General features: G+C 37.2%; 3 protein-coding genes across 4 annotated transcripts; all 3 read right to left on the bottom strand.

The window, feature by feature from the left end:
- Positions 1-756: 756 nt before the first annotated feature.
- LOC107811088 (E3 ubiquitin-protein ligase SIRP1-like) lies at positions 757-3,067 on the bottom strand. 2 transcript variants are annotated; one of them, XM_016635954.2, is made up of 3 exons: positions 2,988-3,067; positions 2,603-2,646; positions 757-2,122 (listed from the first exon to the last, which is right to left on the bottom strand). In XM_016635954.2, the coding sequence occupies exon 3, from the start codon at positions 2,105-2,107 to the stop codon at positions 1,076-1,078; it is 1,032 nt and encodes a 343-aa protein (XP_016491440.1). In that variant the 5' UTR covers positions 2,108-2,122; positions 2,603-2,646; positions 2,988-3,067; the 3' UTR covers positions 757-1,075. The 2 variants fall into 2 exon arrangements, with proteins under 2 accessions (XP_016491440.1, XP_016491439.1); XM_016635953.2 differs by having other exon boundaries at positions 2,761-3,006.
- A 9,481-nt stretch (positions 3,068-12,548) lies between these two features.
- Positions 12,549-13,526, bottom strand: LOC142176248 (uncharacterized). Its single transcript, XM_075243374.1, has 2 exons — positions 13,357-13,526; positions 12,549-12,741 (listed from the first exon to the last, which is right to left on the bottom strand). The coding sequence occupies exons 1-2, from the start codon at positions 13,524-13,526 to the stop codon at positions 12,549-12,551; spliced, it is 363 nt and encodes a 120-aa protein (XP_075099475.1).
- Positions 13,527-16,871: 3,345 nt separating this feature from the next.
- Positions 16,872-17,513, bottom strand: LOC107811085 (uncharacterized). The gene is made up of 2 exons (XM_075243373.1): positions 17,250-17,513; positions 16,872-17,063 (listed from the first exon to the last, which is right to left on the bottom strand). Exons 1-2 carry the CDS (start codon positions 17,511-17,513, stop codon positions 16,872-16,874), a joined length of 456 nt encoding a protein of 151 aa, XP_075099474.1.
- Positions 17,514-25,520: the final 8,007 nt, after the last annotated feature.

Genomic DNA, 25,520 nt, shown 5'->3' with positions numbered 1-25,520 from the left:
GTGAGAACAAACCACACAAAGTCCAGGGGAACGACCAGAGGTGGCGCCGGGATTTGAAGTTTACGGGTTCTGAATGTCACTGAACCCATAATTTATTTTTGTCACTGGGTTCGAAATTGAATATTTATGCATATTTAATCAATTTTCTTTTGCAAATACAGGATCTAAACAAAAGTTACTGGGTTCGTCCGAACCCATAACTAAAGTGGTAGCTCCGCCCCTGGGAACGACGCTGGAAATCGTGGCTCATTTTCATTCCCTCATAGCTAATACATTAAAATGTGCATTCTCTCCTGGTTGTAACAGTCAAGAATATTAATTTTATTGAGATGCAGTTTCAGTTAAAGTTTATCAAGGAAACTACACTCTACTGACACAAACTTGCCTCTAGAGATCCAAGAAACACATACAAAAATCATTCTAGCAACACAGCTAAATGCAGATAAAACGTAAGAGTGTTGTCCTTCATCCACTGTCAAAGCACAAGAGGAGCAGAATTTTCTATAGGAAGCTAAACATCCTGGAAAGGATGAATCATCAGAGCCCAGCTTCATTGTGATATAGAAATCCAAGCCCGACGAAGAAATTTATCATATTTAGAAATTTGACTTACCAAATTGGAAGTCAACAACACAACTCGAAGAACATGTAAAAAACATTTACGACTTCAGGAATCCACCACATAACAAACCAACAGTGCTTCAGAGTTAATGAACCATAGCACATTGCTACAGCTTTAAAAGTTTGGCTGATAAATCAGAAACAAAACCAAGTACTTCTTTTGATTTCCATGATTCAGAAGACATAGAACATAGACCCTTTCATTCTATCCACTAGCTTCAAGGATTTGAGGGTTGAGCTTTTTGGAGATAGTTAACCAAAAAGTGTACGAAGACATATATTTTAAAGCTATACAAACAGAAGAGAGTCTTTGAGCTCGGCAGGCATCTAGTCTAACAAAAGTAAAATGATCCTCTATATAATACAGGCAGGCAAGAACAGGATCCATTGTTTGCAATTACTAAAATTTAGCAAGTCCCAGTCTATGTACACAAGCAAGGCCAAAGAAGATCCGCTAATCATCATGCATATGAGCATTTGAGTTTGCATTTCCTGATGAAGAAGTAGTCGTTGATGATGAATTTCCATTACTAGATTGGGTACCTGATGTAAACAAACCACTCAAAGGCCATGGAAGCGACACTGGAAAACGTCGACCGTTTTCATTCCTTGTATCACTACTCTGAGCAGCATTTGTGTTACCAGTGACATTCTCAACTTTTGATTCATCAGAGGGCAACTGGTGCCTACAGACTGGACAGGTGCTATGAAGCTCCAGCCACGGTAAGATACACTCGCTGTGAAACTTGTGCTTACAAGGCATCTCTTTGGCTTCAGTCCCAATCTCAAAGTCTTCCAAACACACGGAACACTGCAGTGTCTCGTCAATTTTCACCGCAGGCAACGCCTCTACAGCCTCTTTTTGAGCTGGTGGAGTACCATACCTATTCGGATCATTCTCAGCCAAATGTTGCAGCAACATGTCTAAACCAGGACCAATGAAATAATCACCCAATGAGCCAATGGGTCGGTCATTATTATCCGAATCATAAGAACCCTGCACAATGATGGTTTGATTGAACGGATTTACAAGTATCACACGCTCCTCACCATCCCTAACAGTCTCCCTACTATTTTCACCGTCAGCATTCTCCATTCCAGCTCGAATACTTTGCAAGAGCTGGAGAATAGTGGCAGAGTTCCTCCTCCGCCTATTCATTATAGATGCCAGCTCAGGATCAAGTTCAGTCTCTCCCCCTTCACGAGTATGATCATCATCATCATCACTATCAAATTCGAGATGATGCCTAAACCTGGATCGACGACGACGAGGGTTGCTCATCATGCCTAACAAGATTGGCGCCCATAGCGTGAGGGCACGATCAGAGTCGGACCCTCCCAAATCATTTTCAAGAGCAGTTTCTGATCCCATTTCCTCAACAAAACCTTGTTGACAAATGGGACATTTCAATTCCACCTCCATTGCGGGGTCCACCCTCCTTGAACACTGATGACACCAATATCTTGATGCTCCTCTTCCATCCATTTTAATCTTCTTTTTCTGTCAAACAAACAACAGATAAGTTCATAAAAATTTCACCCCTTCATTCAAAAAATAAAATACTACAAATGAGAAAAATGGATATGGAGAATTGAAAAATAAATAAAAGAATGTAACAAGAGTGTATAAAAGTTTGAGCCTAGCCAACAACAGATAGTTCATAAAACTTTTATCCCCTTGTTGAAAAAAATACACAAAAGAAAATCCAATAAGAAAATCGATTCTTTTAGGAAAAAGCAAGAATGACTGAGTCTAATATTAACAAGATCCTAGCATCAAATATTAGGGCCTTTATTCTCTGTCAAACAAAAAAAATCCAAGCAACAACAAGAAAAAGTTCACAAATATTTGAGCCCTTTATCGCAAAAACATACCAAAAAAAAAAAGGACATGGGAATGCAAAAAATAAAAAAACATATTAAAAATGGAGAAAAGCCATATCAAGTTGCTGAGGAAGAATCTAAGCTTAGGTGATCTTACCTTTGTTTAAGAAGCTGGAAGCAGAAATTAGCAAAATTGCCGAGCTGAAAACAAGAAAAATAAAACTCTATTATTTGAAACAATTTTTTGCAGATCTAGCTCAAAGTTAGAGATATAAAAATGTACAAATTAAATAATTTTAAATGGGGTTTAAATACCTAATAAACAGGATTTTGAACAAACAAAGGTTAGGTAAAGATGAGAAATAAATAATAGAAGGCTCTGGAAGTTTCAAGAAAGTTGTGATAATTTCTTTATCCAGCAGCCATTGATGATTACAACAAAGAAATGGACATTAAATTAAAAATGGAGAAGTCAACAAATTAAAGCGAGAAGATAACTCTAAAAACGTGTACACGTTAACATACACAAATAAATTAATTACCAGAAAGTAAAAAAAAAAACTTCAAGAGGGCTCTCTGTATTTCGATTTTGCTTCTTTTGTTGTTTGTTTGTGAGCTTCTTTTCTGAGTTTAACGCGTTTTTGTGTTTCTCTTTTTATGTGGGGCCTACATGAATCAGCGACAACCCCCACTTGCTTTCTGATTTATGGATTTAAAAAATTAGCCGTTTAATTTACTCCTTCATTTTTTTAGTTTATTTTTATTCTTACCATTCAAAAAGTGGTGATTCTAAATTTCATGAAGTAAGGCATCTAATTTTGGATGGAAATCATTTATTCCCGCCAGCTTTATGTTAAAATTAAATTAATTTTTTTAATTTTAAATATATACATTCTTCTCCTCCTTTTTCAAAAATCCGATTTCAAGGTGAGAAAATGGAAAAAAAGATAACAAAGGATATTGTATTACAAGTTAGCGATTTATTTATTTGCATTTTGAATAAATTTAGAATAACAATAATTATAGGTAAAATACATAAGGTGATTAAAAAAATTTAAAAAAAAAACACAAAGCTATAATGAATTTCATGAAAAGTGAAAAACATACAAAAAATGAGAATAAGATGTTTTGTAGAAAAAGATAGAAGGTTGATATTTTGGAAGGTTGAATTAACAATGTCTTTCAGAAAATCACCTCCCAATATTTGGATTATGAGAGCAAAGAACGTCTGTGGTGTAAGTCATAAAGTTTGAGGAGGAGTTTGATTTTCAACGGAAAATTGGAGAAAATAATTTTTACCTTATTTAATATTTAATAATAATTTATTATTTTTAAATAATATTCATATATGTAACTACTATATTATAACCATGTTTTTATACTTAAACAGTATTTATGAAAATCTTAGTACTAAAAGATATCTATAACTGCGTAGTTTGTTTTTTCATTTCAGTATTAGTGCTCAGTTAGTTGCTGAAGGGGATTGTATGGACCATTTTTCTTTATATTCCATCTCCTCCATTATTTCTTTAGCATGTGACTAGTAGATCCTTCTTTTCTTCCTTTTGTTATTCTAAAAGAAATATAATTTTCTGATATATTGAACAACATATATAGAACAGATGTTATACGTTCTTTCTACCGGAATAATATCTGATTGCACAAAATTCATTTTATTTTCCTTTAGAAAATTTTGAATCTCCTTGTAATTACTTATTTTTGGAGGATATCTAGAACTGCTTGTTTCTCTTCTTCAAATTAAGAGGGTAATTTATAACGCCCAACTCTTGTCCTAAAAAGGGTAAGTGATTGCTACAAATATAATCCAGTCTAAAAGCCCGGAATCGAATACCATAGAGAACTAAGGTTTATGATAGAAATTATTAACTACATAAAGTACTATAAGTAAAAATTCTTATAAGGCGCACTTTAGTGTGAATAACTAAAATACGTCATCAGCCATGGGAGGGCGAGGAAGACCTAAGAAAACTGTCACGAAGATCCAACTAGCTGAATTCATAGCAACAACGAGCAGAAACAACGAATCGAACAAATCAACTCCAAATCAAGGTGCACAAAATCGAGATCTGGAGGCGATAACACTAAAGACAGAAAGGACTGAAACAGCGAGTACAAGTAAGAACTTGAATGAGCAATTTACGGCAAAACAAGCTAAAATACAACAGGAAAAAGTACAAAACTCGAATAACACAAGTAGTAAAAAAGATGATGGAACGCATGCAGAGGAAATCCACATTGAAAAACAACCTATCACGATAGAAGCAAATGCAGAGAAAGTCAATAAAGGTAAATCATGGGCAAATTTAGTCGTTGGTAACACGTTTGCTGCTAGAGGAATGAGACTATCGTTCGTGGCACCAGTGATACAAAATGGTGAGAAAATAGTCGAATTGCAAAACGAGGAAATCGAAAAGGAAGCTGAGAAGTGGAAAACATCAGTTATCATGTATGTGGTGGGAGTTACACCAAGTATTAGAGCAATTGAGAGGTTTATTGCATCGCAATGGAATTTTGTAGCAAAACCAAAGGTGTACCACCACAACGATGGATTTTTTGTTGTGAGATTCAAAAATGAAGAGGAGAGGAATGAAGTACTCTACTCAGGCCCATGTACAATCCAAAATAGACCAGTAATCACTAAGGCATGGACAACAGATTTTGATTTCAATGAAAAAGTGCTGAAAACTCTGCCGTTATGGGTTAAATTACCAAATCTGCTACTGAACTGCTGGGGAATGGATTCACTGAGCCGTATAGGGAGTGGGTTAGGAATTCCGATATATGCAGATGAATGTACAACAAGAGTGTAAAGGATATCCTATGCTAGAATCCTTGTGGAAATGGACATTACCAAACCATTACCAACAAAGATAACAGTCAAGGATCCGAATGGTAGACAATTTGATCAGCCAGTTGTCTATGATTGGAAACCAATATATTGTAGTACTTGCTTACAATTAGGACATAACTGCCAAACTAAACAAGCACAAGCTCTGATGAACAAGCAGCAGAAGATGAAGCCGGAATGGAAACCAAAAGAGCAAGAGAAGCAAGGAAGCATGAATCATAGGGCACAAAAAGCAGAAGGACATACAGAACAAGTGCCAAAACTGTAGAATGCAATGAAAGCAACAATGGAAGAAAACAAAGGATGGAAAGCAGCAAAAGGTAAATCAGCCACAAAGAATTCCCAAGCAGCACCAGCAAGAGAAATACTAGTGGGTAATGGATTTGATATTCTAACAGAAGCAAGCTCTAATGATATAAACAAGGAAAAAGAGGGCAATGTAGTTATGGGGGAGGTGTGCAGGTTGGGATAACAAACAATATAGTGCAATGCAATTAGTTACTTGGAATGTTAGGGGTATGAATAAGCTATATAAGCAAAAGGAGATGTATAAGTTTATTAAAGATCATAATATTAGTATTATAGCTATTATAGAGCATAGAGTACAAGAAAAGTTTTCAAAAAAAATTATCCAAAAAATAGCTCCTAGATGGGAGTGGTGTACAAACTATGATGGAGGAGGGAAGGGTAGAGTATGGGTGATATGGGATCCAGCAGAAATAAGATTCATTATGAAGGAAGTTAAACCACAGTACATACATGGGGAGGTAGTGGTACTAGACACAAGGCTAGAATTTGATTTCACAGCAATTTATGGGTTGCATACAGTGGAGGCAAGGAAAAGTCTATGGAGAGATTTAACAAGCTGGAACCATTATCAGAGGAAATCATGGTTATGTATGGGAGACTACAATGCAATAAGGGCAGTAGAGGACAGAATTAATGGCAGCACAGTCCATGAGAATGAAATAAGAGATTTCAATAACTTCTTAATTGATACAGGAATGTGTGAAATGAGAACTGTTGGCAGGGAATACACATAGACTAATACCCATGTGTTTAGCAGAATTGACAGGGCAATTATAAATGCTGAATGGATAAGCACCATGCCAAAAGTAGATGCAGTGATCATGGATCCTTTATTCTCAAATCATTCCCCATTATGTGTCAAGATTGGAGAGGAACAAAAGTCCCCAAAACCTTTAAAATTCTTCAATTGTCTAGCTGAGCATAAGGATTTTTTAGATGTAGTAGGGGAAGCATGGAATAAAACACTAAACACAGGCAGAATGGCAGAAGTCTGGAGAAAGCTGAAGAAGTTAGATATGCACTAAAGAGGCTGAATACAAAAGAATTCAAAGCACTAGATTTGAAGGTTAGAAATGCAAGACAAAGGTTACAGGAGTTACAAGGGCAGATGGGAACTACAAGTGCAGCAACACAGAGGTCTGAAGAAGAGAAAGAGCTAAAGAAGTAATTGGAAAAATGTATAACTATAGAGGAAAGTATATATAAGCAGAAATCTAGGAATCAATGGCTGAAGCTAGGGACCACAATACAGCTTTCTTTTTTGTTAACATGAAGAATAGAGTAAATCAAAATAAGATTAGAAGTCTCAAAAATACAGCTGGTGAAATTATTCAGTCTAGAAAAGCAATAGAAATGGAAATAGTGGGATTCTACAAAGGGTTATTGGGAGCAGCAGTTGATAGCATACCAGCCATTCAACCAAGCATCATGAAGAAGGGCAATGTAGTAGACAGAAAGCAACAGTTAAAACTAATTGAAGATGTTACTATGGAAGAGATACAATTTGTAGAACATTCTTATGGACTTGAAGAACAGAGGCTTCAAAAAGAGCCTTGCTATCATGGAAAAAAGTGTGTTCACTAAAGTCAGCAGGTGGTTTCAATGTTATGGATATTCAAATATGGAACAGAGCTGCCATTTGCAAATTATTATGGAACCTATACAAAAAGAAGGACAAGTTATGGGTCCAATGGGTCTATCTATATTATGGGAAGAAAAAGGAAGTTTGGGAGTGCAAACCAAAGAATACCTCATGGATGGTACAAAAAATAATCAAAGCAAAGAGCTACATAGAAGAAGCAGGAACCAACAAGGAAGAAGTAATAGAATGGAACTACTTCTCTATCAAGAAGTGTTATAATAGCATGCGTGGGCAATATCAAAAGGTATCATGGAGGTGACTAACATGCAACAACCTAGGAGCTCCAAAGTGGATTTTTGTGCTGAGTTTAGCTATACAAAATAGGCTATTCACAAGAAGCAGACTACACAGATGGGGGATTACAGATGAAGTAAGTTATCCTATATGTACTGAAGCAGAAGAGACTATTGAACATTTATTGTTTAACTGTCGAATTACTGGAGAAATCTAGAGCAAGATACTACACTGGCAAGGAATAACTAGAGCTCCGATGGAATGGCAAAGGGAGATACAATGGGCTGAAAGCAATGCAATTGGAAACAATGCAGCAGCTCAAGTCTATAGATTGACCCTGGCATGTGCAGTGTACCACATATGGAATGAAAGGAACAACAGAATATTCGAAGACCAGAAGAAAATAGTAAAAATGATAGTGAGACAAATTCTAATAGAGGTAGCAATCAGAGGATCGATGAATAGTAAGACAGGAAAGAAAATAGCAGAAATAGATACTTAGTGTAAAGGAAGATAGAAGAAATGTAGAAAAGGGAATGGAACTGGGAATGCCCTGTTCCGGATTGAATTTTGTACATATTGCTATTGGTAAATAAAATCATTTAATTACCAAAAAAAAAGAATTTAAATGTCCACCAAACTATATAGAGAACCAGGTTCTCTATTAGTTTCCACAAGACACATGCACACTGCAATAAGTAAATGACACAGAGCAATTTTACGTAGAAAATTCCCAGCTCACGGTATAAAAAACTATGACCTACCCTTGTAGGATTTCAACTCCACTATTGATCAACTATAGAGTATAACCTATCGCAACTTAGGAATTAACCTCTAAATCTCTCACTAACTTATAACACTCTATTACAAGCCACTTTGCAATAACTCTATTACAAAGACTTTATAACTCGAATAACTCTAGCCAAGACACAAACACAAGGGTTTTGTGATTTACAAAGGGTTTCCTACGCAATGTTTCTATCTAAGCTAAGTAGGAATTACAAGTAAAGAACTCCAACAAAGGTACAACACAACTAAGGACATGTAATAACTCAATAATGGGAACTGGTCCGTTGCTATGTTGTTCTTGTTCTTGATGCCGTAGAGAGTCACTTGCAAGATTGATGATTGACCTGAGAGAATGCTTGATCAATTATTGTATGTGCAGGTGATTTTGTTTTACCTTCCTTGATATTAATAATTTATTTGTGACATCACTTAGAATGATGTAAGCAAGTTAGGTAAAGGGCATTCCTCATAAAGTTGACTGTTGTATTGTTTCTGTACTGTAGCATATGCAGACAGCAATTTTACAGCTGGGGCAGTTAACTTGTGCAGCTTTCTCAAGAACTGGCAGCTATCTGTTCCCTTTTGTTCCTTTGATTCTGAAGAGTTGAACTGTGTCCCCAACTGGAGACTTGTTGATTTTTAAGTTCTTGAGGATGTGTATCAGGTTTTTTATCTGGTTCTTAACGGTAAGTTTGTTAGATCATCAAAATATAACAGGGGTACACATATAACCTATCAATTTCCCCCTTTTTGATGATGACAAACTTATAATTCAAGTTCCCCCTAAGAACCAAAATGATATTAGCATTTCCTATATTCCCCCTTAATCTATTTCTCATCATGTTCCCTCTTAATTATTTTCCCCCTTTTTGGCATCATAAAAAGACCAGTAACAGACGTTAAGAAAAAAAGAAGTCTGGCTTGAGTTAACTCATGCCACTTATATGCACACAACATGATTAAAAATAGAGTATAAAAGCAAGGCATATACAGCAAAAAGGGAAAAACTTCCATTAAAAAGTTTGGATTTTAAGACAGGGAGCAGATTCAATGTTGCTAACAACCATCCACAATTCAGTACAAAAAGAGAAAACAAGTACCACAAATATCATCATAAACTAGCCTAAGAGACCGACACTTAAGACTTGACACTAAGGGGACACTGTATAGAGAGCACTGGAAAGAGAGGGATTAGAGGCAGAGGCAAGGGTTTGGAGGACTAAATCCATTCGAGCATTCGCCGACATTTGCTCATTGAGCAGTTTCTCTTTCAGGTCCTCCACCTGTTTCATGAGCTGAGCATTCTCCTTGGTCAGATGGGCAACCTCTTTGCTTTGAGAGCTACTAGAACCAGGTGCCTCCTGAAGCTGATTCAACTGACTCTCTAGAACAGCATTACTTTCTTTCAACTACCTTATCTAAGTAGTGGCACTGTTCTGAGCGTTGATCAGCTGAGAAATGGTAGAAGTGCTTCCAACTCCCCCAGCCTTATAAATGCCCTCACATTCTTTGAGAGTGGACTTGGAGAAAGTTTGTTTCTTAGTGCCCACTTTAGATTGTCTTAGAGGAACCTTGAAGAACTCAAAAACCTTGGTGAGAAGGAACCCATAAAGCAACCCATGAATATCATCTTTGAATTCTGCCACTTTCTATACATGTTTTATCATGATCCCAAGCAAGTTGATGATAGTGTAGTTGTCCAGTGCTTCCATGAGAACCAGGTATGCACGAGAAGTAATGGATCTTCTATTAGCATGAGAGATCAAGACCTTGTTCACCATCTCAAATAACAATTGGTATAATGGAAGGAGGGCCTTCTTCTGTACCCGTTCCCTTTGTTGAACTGCTCTGTCCTTCAGGATACCGTTCCCTGAATAGTAGACAACCCTTCAGCAGGTACACCTAGAATAGACCCCAATAAAATAGAGTCCATTACCATATCAACTCCATTCACCAGTACGCAGATGTGATCATCCTCAGCTTTGAAGAAGTCGACATAGAAACTCGGTACTTCTTCCTCATACACATTTGGAGCATTACTTGTGAACAAATGTGTCCACTGTTGAAACTCACAAATTTCAACCAATTATCATATTCCAGCCTCCTCCAAAATATCAGAGAAAAATGTGCAGCCCCATAGTACCTTTTGATTCCTTAATTTCTATTTCCCAGCACTCTGGGGATCACTAACTTTGGCCTTCTTGGAGGAACCAAGTTCCTCGTAAGTATCAACTTTCCTTTTTACAGATTTGCGACCACTTTTTCCCGTCTCAACAGACTTCACAGACTCAATCTTCTCAGACATATTTTAACCTAGTTCTTCAACTACCTTGTCACTAGACTCTTCCACTAACTTGTCAGCAAAAATATCACTTTCAACTATCTTGTCACCGGATTCTTCCACCAACGTTTCACTAGAGATAACATCATTATGCTTGTTTGGACTTTTAACACTCATAGAAGATTTCTTTTTAGACTTGGAGAGAGAGTGCTTTTGTGAGAACTTTTGAGTCAAGGAACCAGGTTCTTCGTCCGCTTCATCATCCACAGTGACAACAGGCACTACCTTCTCATGCACAACCTTCCCATCCTTCACCAATATCCTCCTTCTTTGACTGACTTGGCTTTGCTTGAGAGCGGACTCAAGAGCCTCCTTCTTTTGTAACCTTGTAGTGGGTCACTTAGGAATTGGCTCTAAAGTGGCAACTACTCTACGTCTAACCCATATAAAGCTAGCAATAGTTATATCATCCAAATCCTCTTCATTATCCCCATGCTCTTCACTAAATACAGATCTCATCTCAAGCACCACCACAGACAAAAGCTCAACATAAAAATGAGGAGATAGAGCAAGATAAATACTGACCTGGGGCTCTTGAGAGAACCCCTGAGTTGGATCCTCTGAGGAGGGATCAAGTCCTTCATTAGGTAACCCAGTAGTATTATCTTGTACCAATTGTTCAACAGGCACAAGCTCTCTAATTTCTACCAAGGTCTTAGACTCTTCCCTCTAAGGCTCAGACCTATCCTCACCTCATTCGATCATAACCCCTTTATTATCTATAAATAGCATGTTTTCTATTGCTTCTTTCTCTTGTCACTCCATGGAAAACACAGGAGAATGATGAGTGTTACCTGTGGACTCAAGATTAGGAACTGTTTTTGTTAAGTTAGCATTCTCAGAACCAGTAGTTTGGTCTACATTTTTGCCTTCGTCCATAGGAAGACTAGACATTTCCTGATTTTCCTCTTCGTCTATTGTACCCTTTTCACCCAGTTTTTTTGGCGAGGCAGGAGGAGAGCTCGTAGATACAAACCTTTTGGTCGAGATTTTGCGGCTCCGATGAGAACTAGAACTCGATTGGGTAGGAGAGGAGAGTGAGTGTGGGGGTGACTCTGACCTAGGGTTTTGTCAAGTAGTGGTGTTGAGTAAGGAGTCTAATATCGGTGTTTTAACTGGTGAGGACTCAATATGGGTATTACTTGGAACACTCGAGGTTTCGTGATTTTTAGCCATGGTGAGAATTGGTGAGTTGAAGAGAAGGGATTGGTAGTTTGAAGAGAGAAAGAAGAAGGAAAATTTTGAAGTTTGATATGAAGAGTTATGACAGTGATGGATGTATTTAAGATGGATGAGGGACCGGGTAAGAAAGGGCGGCAGTTTTGGGAATCAGGTCGATTATCAACCGGTGAGACATTTGGGTTCAAAAGATGCAAAGAAAAGAAACTGACACACTGATGTTGTGGCACTTATTTTAACCGTTCAAAATTGTGCATGAGAGAACAGAGAATCTACTAACCTATGTCAGGAGAACCAGGTTCCCTGATGAATCTTGCACCTATAAGCTTTGCCCTTTTTACCAGCGTGCACTGCATCAATTACTTATTTTGCTCTGTAATCATCATGCGTGTCTACCTGTAATGGTATAGAGATAAGTTAGACTTTTCTAGAAAATACTTTTTAGCTAATTTTACTTGGACATTTCTTTCTTTGCCAATCATCGAGGGACCGGGTTCTTATTGGGTTTTATCAACCCCAGTGCCATACGATTTCTTTCAAAATATTCTCTGCTTAAGGCCTTGGTGAATATACCTGCAATCTGATCTTCTATGTTGCAGAATTTCATGCAGATGAGCCCCTTTTCAACATTATCTCTAAGGAAGTGGTGACGCACATCAATGTGTTTGGTTCTCTTATGTTGGACGGGATTTTTGGCCACGTTGAGTGCACTTGTATTGTCGCACAGGAGGGGCACACAGTTAGAAAACACTCCAAAGTCTTCCAACTATTGCTTGATCCACAGCAATTGAGCATAGCAAAAAGCAACTGCTACATATTCCACTTCTGCAATTGAGAGTGTCATCGAGTTTTTCTTCCTTGTACCCCATAAGATCAGACAAAAACCCAGGAAATGTACCATTCCAAACGTGCTTTTCATGTCCACCAGATATCCTGTATAATCAGCATCAACATACCTAACAAGATCAAAGTTGTCTCTTGGCGGATAGTAGAGAACCAGGTCTTGCATTCCTTTGAGATATCTAAATATTCTTTTGGTAGACTTCAGATGAGATTCCTTTAGATTAGATTGAAATCTTGCACAGAGACCCACACTGAACACAATATCGGGTCTGTTTGTAGTGAGATACAAGAGTGGCCCGATGATGCCTCTATACATGGTCTGATTTACAGGGGAACCAGGTTCATCCATGTCTAGACGAGTAGTTGTGGCAATAGGAGTGTCAATCCCTTTTGATGCTTCTATGTCAAACCTTTTTAGCAGCTCCTTGATGTACTTCTACTGACTTATCAATGTTCCCTTTTGAGATTGTTTCACTTGAAGTCCCAGGAAGAAATTTAATTCTCCCATCATACTCATCTCAAGCTCACTCCCTATGAGTTTTGCATAATTCTTCACATAAATTTACTGTGGCTCCAAAAATGATATCATCAACATATATTTGCACAATGAGCAGGTTTCTTCCTCGTTTCTTCAGAAAGAGAGTGTTGTCAATTTTCCCTCTTGTAAACCCATTTTCTAGAAGGAATTTTGACAACCTTTCATACCAAGACCGGGGAGCCTGCTTTAGCCCATAAAACGCCTTATCCAGTTTAAACACATGCTCAGGATACTCGTGATTTTCAAATCCAGGTGGCTGCTTGACATAAACTTCTTCTTTTAGGAGGTCATTTAGAAATTCACTTTTGACATCCATTTGGAACAATGTGAACTCCATATGTAATGCAAAAGCAATAAGGATTCTGATAGATTCCATTCGAGCAACTGGAGCAAAAGTTTCATCATAATAAATCCCTTCTTCCTAATTGTAGCCTTGAACTACCAGCCTTGCCTTATTTCTTGTTATGTTTCCAAACTCATCAAATTTGTTACTGAATACCCTTCTGGTTCCTATAATAGTTCGATCTGCAAGTTGAGGAACCAGGTGTCATACTTTGTTCCTTTCAAATTGATCCAGTTTGCATCTTTCAATGCTTCTTTGCTATTTTTAGGCTCTATTTGAGAAAGAAAGGTTGAGAAGGAAAGTGAGTTTCTAGCTTTTGCCCTGGTTTGAATTCCTGAATCGAGAGAAGTAATTATGTTGTCAAGGGGGTGTGAACTTTTGTGCTTCCAATTTGGTACCTGAATCTCATTGGTAGAAGACCCAGGTATGCCTGACTGAGGTTTTTGGCCGCTTCTTGTTTCAGCAAGTGGAGTACCTTGGACCGCATCAATAATTCTGTTTTCAGCTTTAGTTGTTGTGATCGTGGGACCAAGTGTCTCTCCAATGAATGGATATGTATTTGCATCATCTTCATTGGATTCCTTGACATAACTCATCATGTTTGTCTTTCCATTTGACATGTCAATAACTTCACCTGGAACAGATAAAAGTTCTCTATCTTGATCAACACATCTGTCCTTATCACATGAGAGGTGAGATTCATCAAAGATCACATGTATACTCTCATCAACGCATTGAGTCCTTTTATTATAACCTTTATAAGCTTTGCTTTGAGATGAGTATCCCAAAAAGATTCCTTTATCGCTTTTGGCATCGAATTTCCAAGAGTTTCCTTTACATTGTTGAGGACAAAACATTTACACTCAAAAGTCCTTAGATGTGTCAGCTTGGGCTTCCTTCCATTCAGCAGTTCATATGGAGTTTTGTTTAGAAGGGACCTGATCATGCACTTGTTCACCAAGTAGCAAATAGTATTGACAGCTTCTGCCCAGAAATTCTTTGCAATCCCACTGTCAATTAACATTGTCCTTGCCATGTCTTCAAGAGTTCTATTATTCCTCTCCACAACACCATTTTGTTGAGGTGTTCTTGGAGCTGAAAAATTCTGAGTGATACCACTTTCAGTATAGAACTCATCAATATGGCATTGTCGAACTCTGTCCCATGATCAGACCTGATGCAAGCTACCTTATTACCCATATTCACTTGGACCTTTTTGACGAAGGCAACAAACACTTCAAAAGTTTCATCCTTGGTTCTGAGAAACAAAGTCCAGGTGAATCTAGAGTAGTCGTCAATTATAACGAAGATGTATTTCTTTCCTCCTCTGTTTGGCACCCTCATAGGTCCACATAGATCCATGTGAAGAAGATCAAGTGGCCTTGAGGTACTGACTTCCTTTTTGGGCTTGAATGAGAATCTAACTTGCTTTCCTTTTACACATGCATCACACACTTTGTGATCCTTGAAGCTTGACTTGGGAAGACCATGAACCAGGTCCTTCATGACCAATTTGTTCAGCAACATGAAGCTTGCATGACCTAGACTTCTATGCCATACTTTAGCATCATCATCAACAACACTTAGACAACTGAGATCACCATTCTGCAGAGACTCAAAATCAACAACATAGATATTTTTGTATCTTTTTGCCACTAGCACCACCTCACCAGTCACGAGGTTTGTGACTGTACATAGTTTTAACAAAAATTCCACCTTGTTTCCCTTGTCACAGATATGGGAAACACTTAGCAAGTTGTACTTCAACCCGTTCATGTAGTACACATTTTCGATTGAGTGAGAGAGAGACTTCCCAATCCTTCCAACTCCCAGAATGTATCATTTCTTACCATTTCCAAAGGAAACACTCCCTCCGTGTAGGGCCTTAAGTGAAAGAAAATCATTTGTACTTCCAGTCATGTGCTTCGAACAGTTGCTATCCATGTACCATTGTTGGCTGCTCCCTTTCACTATTCCTTGCACAAGGAAATCAATGGTTAGATTTAGAAACCCAAACAAGTTTGGGTCCCTTGTAATGAGGAAAGGGGTGAATTAGGGCTCTTTCGGTCCAAACATGCATTATACATTTTTATGTGAAGGACCAGGTTCCCTAGTAGTAGTTACTTTTTAAGCAAAAACTTTATTTTTCTATTGAGATTGGAATCTGGCCTTACAGATTTCCTTAAAGTGCCAGTGTTACCATAGTGAGTGCAAAGACAACTGTCAGGTATAGTAACATACTTGCTATGAGAGTTATAGGGAGTCTTTTCCCTTTGGAACCCAATTCCCTGCCTGTTTCCCCATTGTTAGTGTACATGGTAGTGATAGCATCAGAGGACCAAGTCCACTTCAGTTCAAGATCACTCTTTAATCTTCCTAGTTCTTCCTGAAGTTGTTTGTTTTTCTCAAGCTCAGCACACAGACTAGACTTCACTGATTTTAACTCACTTTCAAGCTTAAGGTGTGTCTCACTTGCAACTTCCTTTCCCTTTTGAGAATTTTCAGGCCTACTCTCCATTTTAAGTTCCTTAATTATTTCCTTCAGGTCCACTACCACCACTAATAGGTCATCTCTCTCATTCTCAATGGTAGCAACTCTCTCAGTTAAGACTTCTTTTCCTTTCTGACACACTCAATGGTCTTTTTTAGATTTACCACAACAACTATTAGATCATCTCTATCATGATCTATATTTGCAATTTTTTTCATTTAAGGCTTCCTTCTCTTTCTTCTGGTTCTCAATTGTTTCCTTTAAATCAACCACAACGACTACTAGGTCATCTCTAGACTGTTTTGCTTCTCCTAACTTCACAGTTAAAGCATCTTTATCATTTATAAGACTGTGATAAGCATTAATTAACATATTTGCCAAAGAACATGAGTTTTTTAGGAGAGCAAGATTTCAGATTTCTCTAAACATCTAGAAAGTTTACCTCATCACCGTCGTCATCTTCATCATCATCGGACTGAGCCATCAAGGCAAAGATTGAGTCATACTCAGTTGCTTCACCTCTATTTCAATCATTGAACTATCACCATGATCATTTTCTTTTTCAGATTCGTTGGAGGAGTCTCCCCATGCAGCAAGAGCTAGTTTCACAACATTATCAACGACATTTTTCCTCTTGAAGTGTTTATCAGGAACCAGCTTCCTCTTGGTTGCTTTGTCAAAGTTGTTTTTGTATTAATCTTGCTTTAGGAGAGGGCAATACTTGATAAAATGTCCTGTCTTACCACACTTATGACATAGGTCATAACCTTTTGGCTTGTTGGAGCTCCCCCTTTTTGGAATGCCTATATTCTTGTGAACCATCTTCTGGAAACATTTTGTCAGGTAAGCTATATCAGCATCCTCGCCACTTGAATCATTGCTGTCAGTCTTGAGGACCAGGTTCTTCTCCCTTTTGGATATTTTCTCTCACTATCCTTCTTCCTCTTCTTCATTTCATAGGTTTTCAGATTACCGACAAGCTCATCAATGGTTAGCTCATGTAAGTCCTTCGCCTCTGTGATAGCATTCACTTTGCTTTCCTAGGAGCTGTGTAGGACACTGAGTATTTTCCTGACAAGTTTGTTTCTTGGAATGATTTTTCCAAGATAGTGAAGCTCATTGATGATAGAGGTGAAACGAGTGTGCATGTCTTGGATGGATTCATCATCTTACATCCTGAAAAGCTCGTATTCAGTTGTAAGCATGTCAATATTTTAGTGCTTGACCTGTGTTGTTCCTTTATGAGCTATCTGAAGAGCTTTCCATATTTCTTTTCCTGATTGGCATGCCAATATCCTTTTATATTCATCAAAACCAATGCCACAAACAAGAATTTTCTTTGCACAAAAATTCTTTTCTATGGCCTTTCGATCAGCGTCATTGAATTCCTTCCTCGTTTTGGGAATGGTTATAGCTGGGTCGCCAACAGTCTTGGTAGAAACAAAGGGTCCATCACAGATGACATCCCAAATCTCGGAGTCTTCTGCCATTATGAAGTCGTGCATCCTAGTCTTCTATCATCCATAATATTGGCCATTGAACCGTGGCTGTCTGTAACTAGACTGGCCTTCTTTGAAGTTTGGCGGAGTAGCCATGAGGATCATTTCTAGGTGTTAGCCTGATAGAAAGAACCAGATCTGATACCAATTGATAGAATTTAATGGTACACCAAACTATTTCCACAAGACACACACACACTTCAATAAGTAAATGAGAGAGAGGAATTTTACGTGAAAAATTCCCAGCTCACGGGATAAAAAATCATGACCTACCTTTGTAGGATTTCAACTTCACTACTGAGAAACTTTAGAATACAACCTGGTGTAACCTAGAAATTAGCCTCTTAATCCCTCACTAACTTGTAACACTCTATTAGAAGCCACTTTGCAATGACTCTATTACAAAGACATTACAACTCGACTAACTCTAGCCAAGACACAAACACAAGGGTTTATGAGTTATAAAGGGTTTCCTACGCTATGCTTCTAACTAAGATAAGTAGGAATTACAAGTAAAGAACTTCAACAAAAGTACAACACAAGTAAGGACATGTAATAACTCAATAAGGGGAACTGGTCTGTTGATATGTTGTTCTTTGTTCTTGATGCCCTAGAGAGTCACTTGCAAGATTGATGATTGACTTGAGAGAATGCTTGATCAATTCTTGAATGTGCAAGTGATTTTATTTTAATTTCCTTGATGTTAATAATTCATTTGTGACATCACTTAGAATGATGTAAGCAAGTTAGGTAAAGGGCATTCTCCATAAAGTTGATTGTTGCACTGTTGCATTGTTTATGTATTGTAGCATGTGCAGACAACAACTTTACAGCTGGTGCAGTTGACTTGTGCAGTTTTCTCGGTAACTGGTAGCTATCTATTCTCTCTGTTGGTCCTATGATTATGAAGAGTTGAACTGTATCCCCAACTAGAGACTTGTTGATCTTTAAGTTCTTGAGTATGTGTATCAGGTTCCTTATCTGATTCTTAAAAGTAAGTTTGTTAGATCATTAAAATGTAATAGGGATACACATATAACCTATCAGTTTAGCTATAGTTGTTCACTATTATCAAGAAGACAATCTTGAACAATTCCTAAGTTATAAATATTAAGATTCTTATGTATAACTAATTATCTAACAAATTAAAATAGTAAATTAACAACTAAAGATGCTAAGGATTGGAGACAAGATTAAGGAGGTCTAGAGTTATGATTTTTCCAATTGTCGGAATCCTTCTCTCTACGTCTCCTATAATTTTGCCTAATCATTCTCTACTGACCGTGAGCACTTCAGGTGTCGTAATTATCTCCCGAGAAACTACAATAATTTACTATATGTATTCTCCCAAACTACGTTAGCTGGCACAATCTTAACGCTCACTATGACTACATCAAAGATTTGTTATTCCTAAACCCACCTTTAAAATGGCCATATTGATTCCTCATATACGTTAGGAGTGACATTGTTTAACAACTACCTAAATATGTACCCTTTCCCAAGCAATACATAATAAATAGGTACAGTCAAGTGATGGTCATTCATTCAACAAAAATAAGCACATAGTTGAACAAGTAAAGATATTCAAAGGCTAAATTATATTACAACTTAATAAGAATTCATACTCCAAAAGGTTCCATCAAAACCCTAAATAATAAATTAGCTACTCATAGTAGTATGTGAAAATATACTAAAATTCATAACCAACAATAGAAAACAGGACGAAGAAAGGAAAAACTCGTGGTTAAATCTTTCTCCTTGCTCTTAGTGTACTCTTGCCTCCAAAGGTGTTGTGTAACCCTAAAGTAGTGTCTCCTCCGCCAAAGTTATGTTTTAGGGTTCATTTATATGACATATTAGGGTAGAGGGCCATCCAAGGCAATCCAAAATTGGATAGGAGAACTGGAGGGTGCGTCTGCCTTCGTGCAGCATGTGACCATAGACGCAGACTTTAGCTTTTGTAGTTTTTTAGTTCGCGAAGCGATCCGTGCCTTCGCTTTGCTTCGCTGTTTTGTGCCTTCATTTTTCTACTTTTTCGCATCCATTTTCGTGCCACGCACGAAATTGGAAGATCTCCCAATTCTTTCCACCTCTTCTTTTTGTATTGAACTATCATCTTTTGATCATTTATCATCCAAACTCGTTCCTACACATAAGAAACACATAATGAGCATATTTCACTTCACAGACAATGTAATCTCCCACGACTCACACAAGAATCAATATGCAAATATACTAAAAATGTGCATTGTTCATTATTTATCACCAACCCACACTTAAACTCTTGCTCGTCCTCGGCCAACTTAAAACTAAGCGCATAGGCAAGAAATACCTTTCAAAGCATTCTCAAGCATCACACTAATGACAATGGTTTATATCAATGCTTAACCCAACATATGCACTCTACATACATTTCCTCAAGTTCTAAACTCATACCAAGATTATTTAAAATATTTGTATGACTCTTCTAACATCTTAGCCTAAAAAATTGACTCCACTACATTCCTCTTTGTGACTCGCTTCTTGTGAAAACTAAAGATACGAGTTCCTTACCAATCCATTGTAAAGCATGTCCCCTCAAATATGACTCTTCTAATATTTGTCCGCACACTCAAATATGAATTCAAGTATAATTTAAGGACTCACAGAATGAAAAGGTAAATGTTTATTTTTTCGACTTCAGCGAAAATGTTCAAAGCACCGCCTTCTTCAATTATCTTAATGTCAAAAGGGAAGAGGACAGGGTCTTACATACGTAAAAGTAAAAAAGAAGAGTTAGGGAAGGCAAAGGAAGAAAGCTGGGCATGTTCTTTAAGAAGGCGCCAATTGACTCCCCATAGGTAGAAGATTCCTATCCAGTTGGGGTCCCTTAGAGCGAGTTCCATTCTTTTGAATTCACTCACTCTCACAAAGAAACTCATGTGCCCCCAAAAGCTCGTACCATAGGCTTGCCCGTAATGTAAGTCTCTACTAATTTAAGCTCGCAAAGTCTAGGATCAATTAGGTCTTCATGGATTGTAATGTAGGCTAAGAGATGGGTAGGATATATATGGATAATAGTGACTAAACCTCATAAGCAATTTTAATACAATACACTTAACTTTTAAGCAAATCCTCTTCATGATCACTCAATATATCGCTACGACACCGTAAATAATGTAGCTCATTGACTTTAGGCACATTTACATAAGTACTAACACATATCAAAGTGAATTGGAGGGATTTTTTTATTTTGTATTTTTTTTTTCAAAATCTTTTGAACACCCTCTATAAATTGGTATTTCCAGCTAGTGGATCTCTCAATACATACATCCACATTTTGGCCTTTCTATGGTTCCACTCAAAAACTACCCAATCTCTTTTCCTTCTCTTCTAGAGACCTAACTGCTTTCGAAGGTAAAGGTTCGAAAAGATTTAATTAATAACAAAAGGGATTCGTCTTGTAATGTGGGTACCAAAGAAAAGGTTTACAAGCTCAAACGGGCTAACAAAGGATAATATTTATCACAAGTAGGCAAATAGACTGAAGGGTCAATCAAAGAAATATCTATATCATTTCCTAAACTCACAAGACTTAATCATTTTGCTTCGAGTCACACACGGGGCAATTTCTAGACTAACAATGGATGACACAGAGTACAACTAAAATCTCATCTCACACAATGTACATGACTGACTCAGGACGGCTCAGGCCCCACTCTCAAGTTAAAGCAACTAGCACAGTCATCATATAATCCAAACACTAGGAAGAAACAACATGAGTCAAAAGATGAGCCCAAGCGTCAAAATAAACACATATACTCTCAAGGCATATAGTCACAAGAATAAAGAACAAAGTACTCAGTGCAAATGCTCCAGCTATAAGCCCTAACATAAAACATGTCAAAAAACATAGATACTCAAGTTCTTCCCATTATATTATCAGTTGAAAAAAAAAAGACAAAATCTTTTTATATTTTTTTTAGACATTAAATCCTCAAGAAAACTGTTTAGGAAGTCCATCGTTGGGAAAAGTCCAAAACTTTTTAAAAATTCTACTTGAAAAAAAAAATTACTGCCCGGTTCAAAGAGTCATCCCTTGAAAAAGAACCGTAGTCATAAGAAAAACCAAGAGGGATTATTTCTACCTAATTTTTTTATTTTTTTATTTTTCCAGCAGCATAAATAATACAACTAAAATAACATAGAAAACCACTCAAACAGTCTCTTCACCCCACACTTAAAATTGTGCATTGTCTCTAATACACACCAACAACTATAAGAGGGTAAAAGAAACTCCCTGGTAGGTCAAAAGCCAAAGCATTAGTAGCTCATGGGATACTCAAACTTCTCCCAGACTTAGTTCTTTTTGCGGGCACCCCACACTTCGTTCTAACCATCTTACTTGCCTTTGCTTTCTTCCAATAGCCTTATTTTCCATGTTTCTAAATAAATCAAAAACAATACTACAATAATAATACAATAATAAAAAATAAAAATAAAAATAAAAATAATAGAAAACAGTAAAGTTGTTGCCTCCCAACAAGCGCTTGATTTAACGTCGCGACACGACGTGAATCACTTTCTGCCTCTATTTCGAACTTATGAATTGGACCCCATATTTAGATTATGCTCTACGATGATGCTCTTGGGGCGATACAAATTATTGCAAGCCAAAAATTAAATGATTATTTATGCACTTTTTGGCTTTTCCGTCGATGAGTGTCACTCTGCCTAGACGGCCTTAAAAATTTCAGAATATAGAGTTCATCTACCTCTTCCTTTGACTCTTGCATTGGCTCATACAGATCAATTTTCATTCCACCATATGAATATAATGTAGAGAAGTATTTGGAATGAGTTCCAACATACTCAAATATATGAACTTCAAGATTTTCAACTTCCTCAACACCAATCACACTTGAGTCAACTAAATTTTTATCTTCAACGTCCCTGCTGACGCTAGTATTACTTCTTCTGCATTGGAATCCTCAAATTCTAGTTGATTAGATTGTTGGTGTTCTACTCTGACCTCCTCCATTAGAACCTCAATTTCGGTATCTAATTCATGATTTTCTTGGCTACTATCCACAATATTGGCTTGTTGAGCATTAAATGCTTCAACTAGTTGACTCACTTGTGTCTCCAGCTTGCAAATAGTAGCATCTTGCCTTTTTATGTCCAGTTGTTTCTCATTATTTTGTTCCACAAGGCACGTTATCATATCCTTGATCTCTTTTAGGTCATCATCCCTAGGTTCTTTGTTCCTATTAACTTCACAAGAAAAAGAATAACCATCAAAGTAAGGAGTTAGGGGATGATAAAAAAATATGCACAACCATAAAAGTGACCATCTTGACCACCACAGATATCACACACATTCCACACATAAGATTGAGTTGGTGCACATAACTCACTCTCGGAAATATTTTTATTGTTTTTCCATGGGTGGTTTTCTCCACAATAAGCATTAGGAAGATCAATAGTAGAATTACCAACATCAAAACTCTCATAATTTCAAGAGGCCATGTCTCTCAAATAAACAAGTAAAATTCAAAATTAAAAAAATCAAATACTAAAAAAACAAAATAAAAGTTCAAACTTGAAACCTAGAAATATGTACACCTACAGATACACCGTTAGTTCTTCGGAAACGGCGCCAAAATTTGATCACACCCAACTCTAGTCCTAAGAAGGATAAGCGGCAGCTGCAAATATAATCCAGTCTAAAAGTCTGTAGTAGAATCCCAAAGAGAACTAAGGTTTAGCTACAACTGTTCACTATTACCAAGAAGATAAGCTTGAACAATTCCTAAGTTATGAATTTTAAGATTTTTATGTATAACTAATTATCTAAAAAATTAAAATAGTAAATTAACAACTAAGGATGCTAAGGATTGGAGACAAGATTAAGTAGGTCTAGAGTTATGATTTCCCCAATTATCTGAAGCCTTCTCGCTACGTCTCCTATAATTTTGCCTAATTATTCTCTATTGATCGTGAGCACTTCAGGTATCGTAATTCTCTCCCGAGCAACTACAGCAATTTACTAGACATATTCTCCCGAACTACGCTAACTAGCACAATCTTAACGCTCATATGACCACATCAAGGCTTTGTTATTCCTAAACCCACCTTTAAACCTACCGTATTGATGCCTCATATACGTTAGGAGTGATGTTGTTCAACAACTACCTAAATATGTACCCTTTCCCAAGTAATGCATAATATTTAGGCACAGTTAATTGATGGTCATTCAATCAACAGAAATAAGCATGTAGTTGAACATGTAAAGAAATTCAAAGGCTAAATTATATTCAAACATAATAAGAATTCATCCTCCAAAAGGTTCCATCAAAATCCTAAATAATAAATTAACTACTCATAGTAGTATGGGAAAATACAATACTAAAATTCATAACCAACAAAGAAACAGGAAGAAGAAAGGAAAAACTCATGGTTGAATCTTCCTCTTTGCTCCTAGTGTATTCTTTCCTCCAAAGGTATTGTGTAACCTTAAAGTAGTGTCTCCTCCCCCAAATCTTAGGTAGGGTAGAGGGTCGTCCAAGGCAATCCAAAATCGGATAGGAGAACTGGAGGGCGCGTTTGCCTTCGCGCAGCGCGCGACCATAGACGCGGACTTAGCTTTTGCAATTTTCAGTTCGTGAAGCGATTCGTGCCTTCGCTTCACTTCACAATTTTGTGCCTTCATTTTTCTCCTTTTTTGTGTCCGTTTTTGTGCCACGCACGATTGGACGAGCTTCCAATTCTTTCCACCTCTACTTTTTGTGACGAATTATCATCTTTTGATCATTTATCATCCAAACTCGTTCCTACACATAAGAAACACGTAATGAGCATATTACACTTCACAAACCATGTAATCTCCCGCAACTCACACAAGAATTAACATGCAAATATACTAAAAATATGCACTTTTCATCATTTATCACCACCCACACTTAAACTCTTGCTCATCCTCGAGCAACTTAAAACTAAGCGTACCTTTCAAAACATACTCAAGCATCACACTAATGACAATAGTTTATATCAACACTTAGAACCCAACATATGCACTCTACATACATTTACTCAAGTTCTAAACTCATGCCAATATTATTTAAAATATTTGTATGACTCTTCTAACATCCTAGCCTCAAAAATTGACTCCACTACATTCCTCTTTGTGACTCACTTCTTGTGCAAACTAAAGATACGAGTTCCTTACCAATCCGTTATAAAGCATGTGCCCTCACCAACAAAACAAAAAGAGAGTAATCAGTCCGCACATTCAAATATAATCAGTCCGCACAATCACAGAATGAAAGACTTCACTTACTCTTGCAAAGAAACTCAAGTGCCCCCAAAGCTCGTACTATAGGCTTGCCCATAATGTAAGTCTCTACTAATTTAAGCTCGCAAAGTCTAGGATCAATTAGGTCTTCATGGGTTGCAATGTAGGCTAAGGGAGGGGTAAGATAGATATGGATAATAGTGACTAACCCTCCTAAGCACTTTTAAACAAATCATCTTCATGATCACTCAACATATCGCTACGACACCGTAAATAACATAGCCCGTTGACTTTAAGCACATCTACATAATTACTAGCACATATCAAGATGAATTGGAGGGATTTTTTTATTTTGTATTTTCTTTTTCTTCTTTTTTCTAAAATCTTTTGAACACCCTCTATAAATTGGTATTTCCAACTAGTGGCTCTCTCAATTCATACATGCACCTTTTGGCCTTTTTATGGTTCCACTCAAAAGCTATCCAATCTCTTTTCCTTCTCTTATAACGACTTAAGTACTTTCAGAGGTAAAGGTTCGACAAGATTTAATTAAGAACAAAAGGGATTCGTCTTGTAATGTGGGTACCAAAGAAAAGGTTTACAGGCTCAAACGGGCTAACAAAGGATAATATTTATCACTAGTAGGCCAATAGACTGAAGGTTCAATCAAAGAAACACCAATATCATTTCCTAAACTCACAAGACTTAATCATTTCGGTTCGAGT

The sequence above is a fragment of the Nicotiana tabacum genome, chromosome 22, assembly GCF_000715075.1.
Source record: "Nicotiana tabacum cultivar K326 chromosome 22, ASM71507v2, whole genome shotgun sequence".
NCBI classification, from domain to species: domain Eukaryota; kingdom Viridiplantae; phylum Streptophyta; class Magnoliopsida; order Solanales; family Solanaceae; genus Nicotiana; species Nicotiana tabacum.
Note: the sequence above shows the minus strand (reverse complement) of the source record. Positions and strands in the feature narration are given on the sequence as shown.

What these genes read in the sequence shown, in the direction of transcription:
- LOC107811088 (XM_016635954.2), bottom strand. Translation starts at nt 2,107, where the DNA reads ATGGATGGAAGAGGAGCATCAAGATATTGGTGTCATCAGTGTTCAAGG.
- LOC107811085 (XM_075243373.1), bottom strand. Translation starts at nt 17,513, where the DNA reads ATGGCAGAAGACTCCGAGATTTGGGATGTCATCTGTGATGGACCCTTT. An exon ending in CTCATAAAGGAACAACACAG is followed by an intron (nt 17,064 to 17,249) that starts GTCAAGCACTAA and finishes CACAGCTCCTAG; the next exon opens with GAAAGCAAAGTGAATGCTAT.
- LOC142176248 (XM_075243374.1), bottom strand. Translation starts at nt 13,526, where the DNA reads ATGGAGTTCACATTGTTCCAAATGGATGTCAAAAGTGAATTTCTAAAT. An exon ending in AAGCAGGCTCCCCGGTCTTG is followed by an intron (nt 12,742 to 13,356) that starts GTATGAAAGGTT and finishes CTGATTATACAG; the next exon opens with GATATCTGGTGGACATGAAA.